Genomic DNA, 14,282 nt, shown 5'->3' with positions numbered 1-14,282 from the left:
GGACTAAACACTGACTTTTACTTGTATTGACTAAACACTGACTAATCCCTCACCTGTATTGACTAAACTCTCACCTGTATGGACTAAACACTCGCCTACATGGACTAAACACTCACCTGTCCTGGCCATATTTGTTGTAAGCATCATGTAGAACAGTCCGACGTTTGAGTAAAACCTTTGGATTTAAGCCTCCGGACATTTTGTTTTTGCATTAACACAGCAATATATCCATGTCTAATCACGTGCAATGAATCTCATCCATTTTATGATGCAAGAAGCACATTTAAATATATGTTTTACTAACTGTGTTGTCCATTTCTCATTAAACCACACATTTTCCTCTTCTGTACAGATATGAAACTATTACCGATATTTCTAGACAAAACGTTCTAGCATTTTAAACAGTCCTAAATGAAATCCCAAAACACGACGTATTATATATAGCATGCGGTTACCGACACCGCCGAGGGTTGTAAAGGTTTGTCGCATGAAATTATTTTTCTCCTTCCTTTTGAAATTTCAATTCTTAATCGCTACACGTGCTCCTTGTTGGCTCCCGTGCCGATATCTGAAACACCTGTGGGGAATATACTCAATTTAGTCCATGTATATAGATTTCAAACCTACCACGGCAAAGTTCATACATCTTGATTCGTAAAGTGTCAACTTAAACGTTTTTAAAATAAATTACTCTGAGTTTTCAATTTTCTTAAAATAACAACATCGCGTGTTTATGTACTCATTTTAATATCAGTTGCAATGTTTTGATTTATTTCAAAATATCATATCAGTTTGAGAGAAAGATTAAAAATAATCCATCTGATATTGCTTAAACTGACAAGGCTTTTAATATCGGGGTAACTGTATGATTAAACTCAAACTTAACTTCAAGATAAACCAGTCCAATAGCTTATAACATTAAATACATAGACATAAGTTCGGAAATTCAACGTCTGGTTAGCTTTTTTCTTTCTTTTTTTTTTAATGAATATTTGAGCTGATAAATTTGTGTATGTCTGAAAGCAGGAATCCAAAATAAATGTTACAGACCGAAAAAATCATTAATGGTGACAAACACATATTGCTCGCCATTATATGTAAATAATATTCGTTTCAAAGGTATTCAAATTTTGAATAGTGGAAGTATGTTGCTAATGGGTACTGTTGATTTGTTAATTGTTCGGGTAGGCGAGGCGAGGGGTCGGGTGGGGGTTTATATCAATATTCATTTTCATTTTTAAATTGTTCTATGAGGACGAAGTGCATGCTCATGCAGTAATCAATTTTATTATCAAACGATATTAAAACCATTGTACATGTAGACACACGAGTTTAAACCAAAATGTCTTACCAATCCATATGTGTATTTTGTACTTTAAAAAAAAAAAAAAAACTTTGAAAAAAAAAACTTTAAAAAAAAATCTTCTGTAATTTAATACGCTACACATATAAACGTGATGTTACATAAATAATTATAGTCATTGAATAATTATTAACTGAAACACACATACGCTCTGGGACTGAAAAAATAATCAAGGTTTTGCTCTTTCTTATTATTAGTCTAACAATCAAATATATGTTTTTCACCTATACGTTGCATAATGTTAATATTACCTCAATACCAGTTTTCAGGTGTCTCTTTATGTCAATCTTATTGGGTAACAAAAAATATCGGGAGGGGAAAGTCGAAGAACCACAAGGCATCATATACATGTATGATAACCCTACAATAGGCTAAATCCAACATGTTCTGTACAATTTTCATCGGAATGTACTTTTTATCTTGAATTCGTTAGCAGAAAAATAAATAAATGTTATTTTCAAAAACTGGATTTCTTTCTGATTAGATAAAACTGAAAAGCTTTTAAAAACTGACGGCATTTCAACTACACCAACTACATGTTCAAACATTTCAATAGCTGTATAATCAGATTTCAATTAGAATTTCCAGTTTAATTCAGGAATCGGAAAAAAATAGCGTTGGAAAAAGTACATGATAAGGAAAAGACATTTTCCTAGTGTTTGTTTGAGTAATTCCACGAAAGACAGGCCATATGAACAACGCTCGTAACCGTCTCCTTTATAACGAGGTAGAATGATTGCATGTATTGGCGAGCTTGATTCACTGATAAAGAGAAAAATGTAAACAAAGATATTTCAGTAGTCTCCTGATAAGGGTACATTAGACCGCAATGGTCTATAATTCATTGTACATTTGATTATAATTTACTGTTTAAAACCGGTCAACTAAGCGACGTTTCGTAACATAAACTGTCACTGCAGTATTTTCAAGAACACTATTAGAGTTATTTTTTGTTAAACCGTCAGATATATGAAATGTTTGATATAAATATGTAATTCATGAACTTGATTGTTTTACAATTATGAAAAAGTTATTTCAGCTAATACATATAATAAACACTCGTAGTGGCACGGCTGTTAGCGTACAGTGGTTTTTATGTGGGAGGAAACCGGAGTACCCGGAACAAACCAATGCGGTCGAGTAGGTGACCTTTTCTTGCCCGATCGAGAAATCGAACCACTGCGCCACCCGACCACCAATTACATATATACATTTTTGTAATATGAACTATAATATTATATTAAAATAAAATGTATGCTAAAGCTGTTTTTGTTTATAAGAGAAATTGTGGAAACATTTTAACCATTCGAGTCACGTTTAGTATAATATAGACTTTTAAGTAATTTTGTCTTAAGGATACATGCTACATTACAGATTATACATATTATACGCGATCGAGTTATCTCCCTTTGATTCTATTGGTGTAATATATTGATTCAGCGTAAGAAAAACGTTATCATTGTCTCCGACTTTGTGTAAAAAGATATGTTAAAAACTGTCTTTGTAAGTAAGAACTTTAATATTTCAAATCTCATTCGTTATATTAGCTTTTAAATAATTGTATCTTAAAGATGCATGCTACATTACATACTACGCGATAGAGTTATCTCCCTTCGGTCTTATTGGTATAATATATTGATGTCTCTGCGTTGTATACCTTCCAAATATGTCAGCAGTTCACTAGCTAAATTATAAGAATTGTACATGTTATATTTTGGAAGTTTTTTGTTATGAAGTACTGGTCTATATAAGGTAGCATACGTCGGACTTAACGTAAAAAAATTACACCTCAAATATTTCATTTTCTATGTTTGTATTTTTATTTTATTTTATTTTGTTAGTGTTGGGGTTTAACGTCGTCGCAACAGTTAGGGTCATATGAAGACAAGGGAGACACAAATGGAAGGAAAGGGGAAGGAAGGGAGATATATAGATCACAAGTGTTGCAATAGGAGCAGCAAATCATTTTTTGTTACTTCAATGTCCAAAACCCTAATTTCTGCATACGGGTCTCTCATTTTACGACTCTTTCGACACACAGGTAAATTTCTCTACGAATCTGTATACGTTGGAGCTATTTGGTAAATTGATTGCCTACCAACACATGTATTTTCGATCCCATCGTCATTAATTACAAAATATATTTAATATTGCTCTCCGCGTAACCCAGTTTGTCCATCGGCTGTCGAACTCTCCTGAATTGGAGGTTCAGAAATGTTAGATAGCATATGTCGTTAATGTCCATGCCGATGATAATGTAGAGTTTCTCACGCACCTGTATTCACTGCCCCTGTTTTCCGTCGGAGTTTCCCGGTCTTTGTTACTTTCGCTGTATTTTGTTCCCTGATATGTGAATGACCATGCAGTGTATACTTACGTTGATAACATTATGATACGGTCATTAGATCAGGGCGCGTGTTTACAAAGACTAGTTATCTAAACACAACAAAACATTACACACAAATTTATTTGAACACATTTTTTTGAATTAATTCATGAGATGAAACGTTTATGTATTGTACTGAAATCTTACAGGGGAAATATATTCTTAAATCTTTAAGATTAATATAATTAATGAACTTATGATATAATTTTTTAAATCCGTCAACCTAACTAGTCTTTTCCAAAACTTTCTTTGTATTAAGTTATTTAACGCATGGTTAGCTTAATGTATTTTTTGCTTAAAAATTATGTTGCATATATCTAAATACTTAACAACAAACACAGGAATTTTTTTTTTCTTTTTGACAAATAAATTGGTCAAATTTTCCTATTCCTGCATCAGTATCTTATAACAGATGAAATATATTTGGGGATTTTGCTGTTGATTTTGATATTGAACTACGTAAGCTTTGGTCGTTAGTATCATAGGGAACTACAATTTTGAGCAATATCGGCCATTTAATTGATACCTTTTAAAGTAAATATCTCATTGAAATGAGCAAGGTTGTTGAGGACAATTCCATAATAAAATAGAAAACTTTCTTTATTGAAAATAATTCTGTGTAGATATTTCAAAACTCCCATATTCTCAGTTCAGAAACTAACAATCTTGGATAGAACGTTTGTCTGTGATTTCAAAACTCTTTGTGCTTTTGTAGATCTTCAATTGTTAAGACGTGTACCCTGCACTAAAATGACTCATAGGGTTAGCGTAAACGCTGCAGCGACAAAGGGAGGTAATTACACAAAAATCGCTAAGATCGAATCGATTAATTATTAAAAGGATGAAGGGTGTAGTCATCAAGTGAGGTGAGTTAATTTCCGTTTATATTATACATATATATAGATACATAATGTGTGCGCCAAAGAAAGCTATTGTGTAAATATATACGTTATGTACAAATGGTAGAAATCGATAACGTTACCGTTCAACAGGTGTGATTTATAACCAGGTAGATCTATACTTCAAAGTCTAACGACTTTAAAAGCACATTTCATAACAGGTGAGTTGTACGTATAGAACATTAAGGATGCCCGTCCCACTGCGGACAAAAACACTAGAGAGTTCCATTGTCGTGTTCCGTACATCCATAGGGGCATAGCTGTCTGAACGCTGGAACACAGATTAATCCACCAAATTTTCAAGAAAACGAAAAAAAAAAACGAAAACGAAAAAAAAAAATGCTGCTTAGTATGAAGGCTGATATAAAATAAATTAAAAACGTGTATTATTGTAGAGTGTTTCAATTTTGCAAATTACCTAATGGAAATGATCCTGAGACAGAAAATAAAATAAAAATTAGAATATTCATTTTCCAGTAGGGGGAGTCGGGTCTAATGATGACCGTAAGATGTTTTTCTTATACGGTGAAATTATCATATTGACAAAAATATACATAGCTTTCTATGAACTTCGTACAAAAGTATAATGTTTTTTTATTTTTTCAATTTTCAAACATAAATATTTCGAAAATTCTAAATATTCAGTAAAGAATAAAAATGAAAACGAAGACACACGTGAATACCATTAAAAAATGAACGAAGAACGAAAAAGGAAATAAACGTGAAGAAGTGATTTCATTTTTAGAAAATGATTCCGGTATTGTTTTCGCTATATACGGTAGCCTCCCCTTAACTGCCGTTTGGATATGACTAAAACACGATTGGCCCATTGAACTATTATTATTATTATTATTTCCTTTATTTCCTCCAGAAATGAAGAGTTACAGAAGTAACGAACAATTCAACACGACATGGTTTTCTTACAAAAAAAAATATAATAATATGAAAGCTAAAGTAATGCCGAAAAATACCCGTTTCAAACACTTATTTACAATTTTGGTAAGTTAACTCGATCGGTAAGAGCGATAGTATAACAATCTGAGGTCCGGGGTTCGAACTCCAGTTAAGCCCCACTGATTTTTTACACTCAAAACGGTATTGTTAATTATGTTTTATCAACGCTATCATGCCGGGGAAAATACGGATGTTTTGGCAGCATAGTACGGAATCCTAAGTCACACAAATGCGAGATGATCAATGTTTTAAATAAAATCTTTTGAAGGAAGTGTCTTTTCGCTTCTTATGCTCAATGTTTATCATCATCGCTTTATGAAGGAAGAAAAATTCACAGAGCTTACGAATATTGGGACTAGGCTTTAGGAAAAGTGTCATAAAGTCATACCAAGGGGAGATAATCATCCGTTTTAGTTAATATACAGTGACAAAATTTGATAAAAACACTTTCATCTCGCCATGACACTGCCATGAAAAGTGATAACACGATAATACGATATAAATGGAACAAATTGACCGAAAAAATTGCTATTAAATTTTGAAAACTTTATTGCTTTCAGAAGCAATACCAAAATTTAAAAAGACCAAACCAATTGATGAAGTGACTTAAATATGTATATGAAAACCTCCCCGGAGATTTGATTGAAATCCTCTCAGATTAAACCTGTGTTAGACGGTTTGATAATTCCATTCATCAAATGACAGACAACTCGGCTTCTAGATAAATTGCTAAGATGACAGGTGTATTTAAATGTTGGTAACTCATGTGTGATTCCGACAGACTCAGGTAGATTATTTCTTACTTTAAATGTTTAATAAATAAAAAAGAGATAAAGAGTCTGGCTCAGCGGTTCCGTGATCGGTCTGTCACAAGTGGTTCGTATGTGTTAAACACGCTATGCTATTCCGTCTTTGCGTATTGCAGAGTTATCTTCTATTGAGAGCAGGTATTGATTGTTACGTCACTTGTTTGTGAGAGGAACGTCATCAATTTTTGAGAAAACGACGTGATTTTCTCACACAAACCAATGACGTAACAATCAATACCTGCTCCCAAGAGAAGATAACTCTGCAATACGCAAAGACGGAATATACATATACGTTTAAATTTTATCAACTGATGTTTGTTTTTAACTGACATTGCCTCTGGACGTTCTCATTTTCCGTGAAGAGTTAGAATTAATCACGGGAAATCGGTTTGAAACCATAATCGATTATCCGTTTGTTATCGGAATTATTAAACCGATTGATGATTGTAAAATCGGTTTGGGACTGAATACCAGCGAGAACACTGTATTTCTACATCAATTAACAGAGCTGTTAACTATACATTAAGTTTCGTTCTTTTATAATGAATGGATTTCAAGCAACGTTTACGTAGTTTTTTAAACGTTTTTCTACATTACCATCAACCATATGGCAAAAATCGTTAGAATAAATAAATTTCAGTTCCTACTATACAGTTGCATCTTTTTGACAAGTAATGAACCGATTAAATCGATAATGGAATTTGCAATCGATAATCGGAAAGGTCAAACATATCAATTTGCGATTATAATCGATCATCAGTCCGTCACTAGTTAGAATTTACAAAAAAATACGTTTAGACATATCTCCGAGTCAGACATTATCTTTTATTTTTTAATGCAGGTGCATTTGCACGTAAAAGGGAGGACTTTATTGCGATTGGAGACATATTCGTACATCTTTGCCATAGCGTTACAGAAAGAACGTTAATTTAAAAAATTAACTTACTCCACAACAAATATTAAATCAGTTCAATCAACTGACAATAGTCAATTGTTGGCTCGGATGGTAGCGCCGAAGGGGAAACTGGAACACCAAGGAAAAAACACGTGGTACTACATGTACAGTTTCCTCCCTCATTAAGACTCCCCTGAGGATGTCAGTTAAATTTCTATTTCATATAAGAATACTTCCTAATGATATTTTCCGCCTATTCATAATTTCGCATTTATTTCTATTCCCTTGCAACAAATACAGCTCTTCATTCCATTTATTCAGTCCCTGCAGGTAGGACGTAAGAATTGTACCTGATGCCCCGGGGCCATAGCATGATCGGAGTTAAGAGGCGACTAAATTTGGGATCTTATCTTTTCTCTTCTTTCTAAACAACTTTCTTCTTCCTAATGGTTCCCTTGACAATGCCTTACTATTGGCCTTTAGTTGAGCGTTCGGCCCTGTGAGGAAGCAGGGACGGGTCCAGGTGAGGGCGTAATGGGCGTACCCCCCCCCCCCCCCCTTTTTTTTTTAAAAAAACAAACAAGATTGCATTGAATATGGCAATTTATCATATTCATTAATTAAACACATAAACACCCTGACACTTTAACTATAAAATATACATGCTCCATGTCAGGAACCGTTACATTAGTGCATTTCACAATTATTTTATGCTTTTTAGCAAAAAAAAGGTCCAATATTTTTTTTCCTCGCTCCGCTCGACGAAAGATTTGATTCTACGCCGCCTCTTTCAAATATCCTAGAAACGCCCCTGGGGAGGCTTTGGGTTCTGTCCCCTTGGCCGAGACATTACAAGGTCTATAACAAAGGTAGTTTCTACTCATGTTTAACGCTAAGCAATTTATGAGTGGGACGACTGATTCGCCTGTTGTCAGCATAATGTGATCGGGTGGGGTGTCCTGCCATGTGTCATCGGCAGTATGTTTCAGTGAGGTAGCGCTATAAAGTCGGCATCAGTTCCGCGCTATCACAAGGAGACAAACACGAACATATCGCAGCCTCCCAAAACACACACGCATCACTACACGCATGCATCTTGCACACAGGGGAGGCCGTCCTTAAATGGCCATAGCTGTTGATAGGACGTTAAACAATACTAAACCAAACCAAAATCCATTTTTACATCTTTATTTATTCATTTATTTGACTTATTTTAATTTAATTTATTTATTTTTGGAAGAGAAGGAGGATATGTATGGTGAATCGTGTTGCGAGTTACGGGTTCTTGTGTTAAGTGAAGCTAAATCCCTAAGGAGTGGATATATCGCCGTAAAACACACGAATCTATAGTATTACCTACTTAAGGGGGAAAGTGGGAAGTACCTGTTCTCGTACGCTGTCTAGAGCCGATATCTAAATTGATTCGTGAAACATTGCGCTCTTTGTCAAGCGAGTTAAATTTTGTAAAGACAAATAAAGATGAAAGCTTCCTAGTGCAATGTCTGACAAATGTAGAGTCTTTTAATCCTGTTTCGTGCCAAGAGCATGTCCGGATGACTTTAAAACTAATGTTGATTTCGAAATTGAATGTGTATATAAGTGTAAAGAATTATTGAAAGCACTCTGACTTTTGTACATCGTTTGAGCTATGCCTTGTTTACTTTATACACTTATGTCAAGATTTCGACAAGAAAAGTCACTTTCACTTCAAACTTTCAAAGAATTGTGACACGTTGTGTAATGAATTTCAATGAGATTGATAAAGAAATTGATTTTATTATACGCGAGTTTAGTCAAAGGCATTATTGTTGGTGGGAGTGTAGTATTGTATGTGTGTGTAAGGTTGTTTCGCTAGCCTTTTAGTGACAGAGAAAGTTACATTGTGGTAGGTTAAGTTAAGTTTCCGCCCGTACGATATACAATGTATACGTAAACTCGAATATTCAACTTACACAATATGGTTTCCTTTATGTTTAACCCCAGTTTATACGTGGAGTTGTATCATGTACGTGAATCCAGTTCAATTACTCAAGTTTCTAGCTTTATGATGTAAGAAAACGCAGGTATCTACCTCTAATTAAAGGCCGGGATTCGTTATCCAGGCAAACCACTGGCTACTTGATATCTACACAAAATGTATGTGACAGGTCAGCAGTATACTATACACATACACGGTATACATACACATCCCTGTCAGGGAGGGCGCCCCGGGGATATATTCCTTTGGGTGTTAACTTCCTTTCCACATGTTCCCCTGTCAGAGACGGTCCCCGGGGATATATTCTAGTAGCTGTTTACTTACTTGGACACATGTTCCCCTGTCAGGGAGGGCGCCCCGGGGACATACTCCAGATGGTGTTAACTTACTTGGACACGTGTTCCCTGTCAGAGACGGTCCCCCGGGAATGTAATCCATATGGTGATGACTTACTTGGACACATGTTCCCCTGTCATGGAGGGCGCCCCGGAGATGTATTCCTGTGGGTGTTAACTTCCTTAGGCACATGTTCCCCTGTCAGGGAAGGTTCCCCGGGGATATATTCATGTCGGAGATAACTTACTTGGACACATGTTCCCCTGTTAGAGACGGTCCCCCGGGAATGTATTTTTTAGGGTGTTGACTTATTTGGACACACGTTCCCCTGTCAGGGACGGCCCCTAGAGATGTATTCCAATGTGGGTGTTTATAATTACTTACTTGGACACATGTTCCCCTGTCAGAGACGGTCCACCGGAGATGTATTCTTGTCCCGGCTTTATTAGCGTCTCGTCCTGCTGGTAAAACAAGGGGCACTTGGTCCTTTTCTTAGGAATGATTTCCTCTCTAAAACAACAATAACACTGAATTTAGACAATAATTTTCAAATATACATGTTCAAAATGCCGAATTAGAATCAAAATTCTTGTTTATGGTAGGTTTGTTTGATTGTTTGTTTGATTTTGTTTAACGTCCTATTAACAGCTAAGGTCATTTAAGGACGGCCTCCCCTGTGTGCAAGATGCATACGTGTAGTGTATGCTTGTGTATTTTGGCTGTACGGAGCTCCGTGATACCATGTTCGGAATTCCATGATACATTTCTCTGTCGGAATTCCATGGTACATGTCTGTGTCGGAATTCCATGGTACATGTCTGTGTCGGAATTCCATGGTACATGTCTGTGTCGGAATTCCATTGTACTGTGCCATGAGTTATATTGTGTAAGTGTGTCAGGACTAACGACTTTCATGGCACGGTCAGAATATCAATTTTTTAATTCGAGAAAAAAACCCACATTTTAAAACTTAGGTAAAGAGATTTAGAAGTCTACTTTGAATAGTATGTATAATATCGCTTCATCACGACACTAGCAGTTACCCAGAGAGAACGTACTACAGTTAACGACCCCGGTACCACTGCCAAAAACCGTAACTAAGTTTTGGACAAAAATAGTTCGCCATGATAACTACTTTTAAAAAAATATAAGTATTTTGAGCGTAAAAATTCAGTGGGGCTAGACCTGGATTCGAACTTCAAACTTCATACTGTTTAACTTTCGCTCTAACCAATTGAGCTATCAGGACCCCGTTCGTTTATGCGGAACAATCGGTTTGTCTGTTTTTAAATGTAACATTTTCTGGTTTAAATCCTAGCGGACATGTAAATGTTTATACAGGCCTTGCAAGACTTTATGAAGGCTTGTCTGAAAGCAGAATCGACACGATTACTAGGTCCGACGTTATTTCATAAACGAACAGCTGTGGTCCAACTGAACCGGTCCAACCGTTTGGATCGCAATAAACGAAAACAGCCCTGGTCGTTACATTTAGCTCTACAGTTCTATCCAAACTGAAGCAAAGGGGAGGTAACTTTATTTAGGAAAATCAGTAATACATCGAGACAGGGATTATTAAGCCTTTTACAATCTTTTATCAGTTTCGTAGGAGGCGACTGAAGTGGGGTTCCTTCAAAATCAGATGTTCTCCGTGTATTCTGCTCACGAGACATTTAAGAAACCAAAATTGATCAGCTGTCCCAATCAAAGGCCTAGCCCTTTTGATATATATCTTCCTTTTGGCTGTGTCTCTTATATGGCCTAAGCTGTTTCGAAGGCACTCGGAACTCCTCGGGTGACTCGTTCCTCGAATGATGGATCGTAGCGATCGCGAAGTCACCCGAGGTTTGCCGATCGGTTGCGAAGGCGTTAACCCCCCAAACAAACAAGTATATGAAGAATAGAGCCGTTTATCAAGGCATTACCTGTTTTGAAGTAAAAGCGTACTGCGGTTTGCCTCTTTGACAATTTCAATGCGATTAGTCTCGAAAATTGATTTGTAAAATTACCTTGTGCTATAGTTTCAGCGATCGGTACATCAAGATATTATGTAAGGTATCGCGTCAATTTGGGGTATTGTACTATAAACAAAACACTACAGGGACGCTTGTTTATTTCTTGTCAGCTAAGGTCATATGAGGACGGGCGCCCAGGCAGACGACATCGAAAAGGAAAAGTGAAGTAATTTAAGATATATAGATCACAAATGTTGCATTAAGAGCAACAGATCGATATTTGTTTCTTTATCTTACCCTGAGCGGAAGACCCAGAAGAAAACGACGATTATGAAGGGGAGGGGCACATGAGTCTTCTTTTATGTTAATAATAATAATAATAATAATAATAATGCTAATAATAATTCGAGGTTCTTATATACCGCTTTATCACAACCTAGTTCGTAGGTCGTCTCAAAGCGGTTCACAAATTATTATCCGTGGTTATAGGGCATTTGCACCCAGCCAATACCTTTCTCAAGTCCCTCGGGAGCATACAGCCGGTGCTGCCATTGCTGGTATAGTTGATATATAGTAGTCGACACCAATGGAAAGCTTCAGGTAGCTTCTTGCGGCGCATTTTAATGTTCCTACACTAACACTAGTCTTCCGGTGCGTATTGATATAGATGAATTAAAACCCAGAAATCTTACAGTTAAAAGGTGCGTTAAGATATTAAATGGTCTGACAGGATCTTGCTAATAGCAGGAGGCATTGAATTTACAGGGATGATTAGACCAGAACTTATTGAGTCTGTGTTAAAAATTATTTACGCTAGGGGCATTTACTACATGGTTTGACAGACTATTGCAGGACTCCACAACCCTGTTGCTGTAACTGCTTACTTGTCTGTTGGTTCTCTTTTTAAACAGCTTCTTTTTGTTCCCTCTTGGTCTGGAATCATGGGTTTTTGTAAATAAAAAATGCTGTGATCTACTATTGCGGCGCTCTCAGCTAGAACTCATCAATTCTAGCTATGCCCAACCACGTACTCATTTACAGCTGAGTAGACTGGAACAAGCAGAGTAAAGTATCTTGCTCAAAGATACAACACAGTGCCGACGCGTGCCGTGACTCGAACCCACAACACTTCCGTCACGAGCCCGGCATCCTACCACTAGACTACTGTGCCTCCGTTAGCATGCAACATGTTAACAACCCCTTGCCAAGCGTTCACCCAATGCTTGAAAAAGGGGTTGGTCACAGGCATCACTGTAACAGGAGATGGGAAAATGCACGGCCACGCCGGGGTTCGAACCCGAGACCCTCCGAACTCTTGACGGACGCTCTACCAATTGCTACGCCTCCAGTTCCGGTACACTTTACTATTCTATAATTAATTAACATCAACTTATACAATTAATACGGCTTCAAATAGAGACCGTGGTCGTACTTGTCTATGACTGTAAAATGCCCAACAACAACTTAGAATAGGACTTGAGTCGGCTAAATGTTAAGCGAACTCTACATATCTACATCTGTTTAAGTCACTTACCTGTTATTGTAGGGGTAGACATTAGGTCGCCGGCTGATTCGGCGATGCTCGGGTTCCAGCATATTCACAGCAAAAATCCTATCGTTAAATAACGTTTACGTTTCCTCTGTGATTTTTACTTATAACACTCTGCGTCTGTGATACCCGCCCATGACAATCAAGCATACAACTGCATCCATTGATTATGACGTCATAATGCAGCGACATTCACTTGACGACGAAAAATTCTTGCCCCCGCGTCTGGGTTTACCAAACGCTTGAAAAGTATTGATAGGAGCTTTAAAGAAACATTATTGAAAACAATTGATAAATTCACTGACGAGTTCAGTGGTGTACGTGGTTAAATATTTATATCAATAAAAGTTCACAATGAAGTAGGGCTACTCAACATTGTCGGCTGTCGGATCGAACAACGGCTGTCTTTTTCAGAACATGTGCGGAAACTCATATATAGATTGTTAATTTTGAAGGTTCTTTTACAAGATTCGTTTTAATCTGTGCATGATTCAAAATGCTATATTTGTTGTGTATCAGCGGTGTATAAATCAATACTGTATGCATACTTAAAGTACGGCGACGATCGGGGAACGAATTGCATTGTATACAATATTCAAAAACAAGACCGAAAATGTATTCTTTGTAAAAATGATCTAGGCGACGAATTTCATTATTCATTCAAATGTACAAATTCAATAACTGTAGAGCTTAGAGAAAATGTGTTCCTTTATACTATATAAAAGAATCACTCTCAAATTAAAATGAGTGGTCTTTTGTCATTTTGTAACAAGACGGTATTAAATGGAATTTGCCTTTTGTTGGGAAAAAAACTGGTGTAAACATATACTACGATCACCATATATTGATAATGTGTAATGCATACTGTTCTCTGCACTTGCCATCCATTTTGTTATTACATGTGTATTATTATACTGTGATACCTCATGTTGTACATTGTAATGTTTAATTTAAACATATTGTATTGCCAAGCAAATGGATTGGTACACGTTATCAAACTTATGTTAAGCCCTTTCCCAGCAAATAACAAGCATATATTTACAATAGTACAAGATGGCAGACTTAATTAATATACATATATACATATATACACTATTTCATTTTTAAATGCTAAATTGAAATTATAAGAGAGAGACAGAGAGAGAGAGAGAGAACGGG

General features: G+C 36.3%; 1 protein-coding gene across 2 annotated transcripts in view; it reads right to left on the bottom strand.

The window, feature by feature from the left end:
* Positions 1-13,309, bottom strand: part of LOC110447782 — a 28,308-nt gene extending 14,999 nt beyond the window's left edge. The window contains exons 1-2 of one of the 2 annotated variants that reach the window (XM_021493689.1): positions 13,110-13,309; positions 10,005-10,130 (exon numbers count right to left, since the gene is read on the bottom strand). In XM_021493689.1, coding sequence (XP_021349364.1) covers positions 10,005-10,130; positions 13,110-13,171 — 188 coding nt within the window. In that variant the 5' untranslated portion in view covers positions 13,172-13,309. Of the gene's footprint in view, positions 1-116; positions 563-10,004; positions 10,131-13,109 lie in introns of those variants that run through there. The other variant, XM_021493690.1, reaches the window with a different exon arrangement.
* Positions 13,310-14,282: the final 973 nt, after the last annotated feature.

The sequence above is a fragment of the Mizuhopecten yessoensis genome, unplaced genomic scaffold, assembly GCF_002113885.1.
Source record: "Mizuhopecten yessoensis strain PY_sf001 unplaced genomic scaffold, ASM211388v2 scaffold3621, whole genome shotgun sequence".
NCBI lineage: Eukaryota > Metazoa > Mollusca > Bivalvia > Pectinida > Pectinidae > Mizuhopecten > Mizuhopecten yessoensis.
The sequence above is the reverse complement of the archived record's forward strand: the minus strand, read 5'-3'. Positions and strand labels throughout refer to the sequence as shown.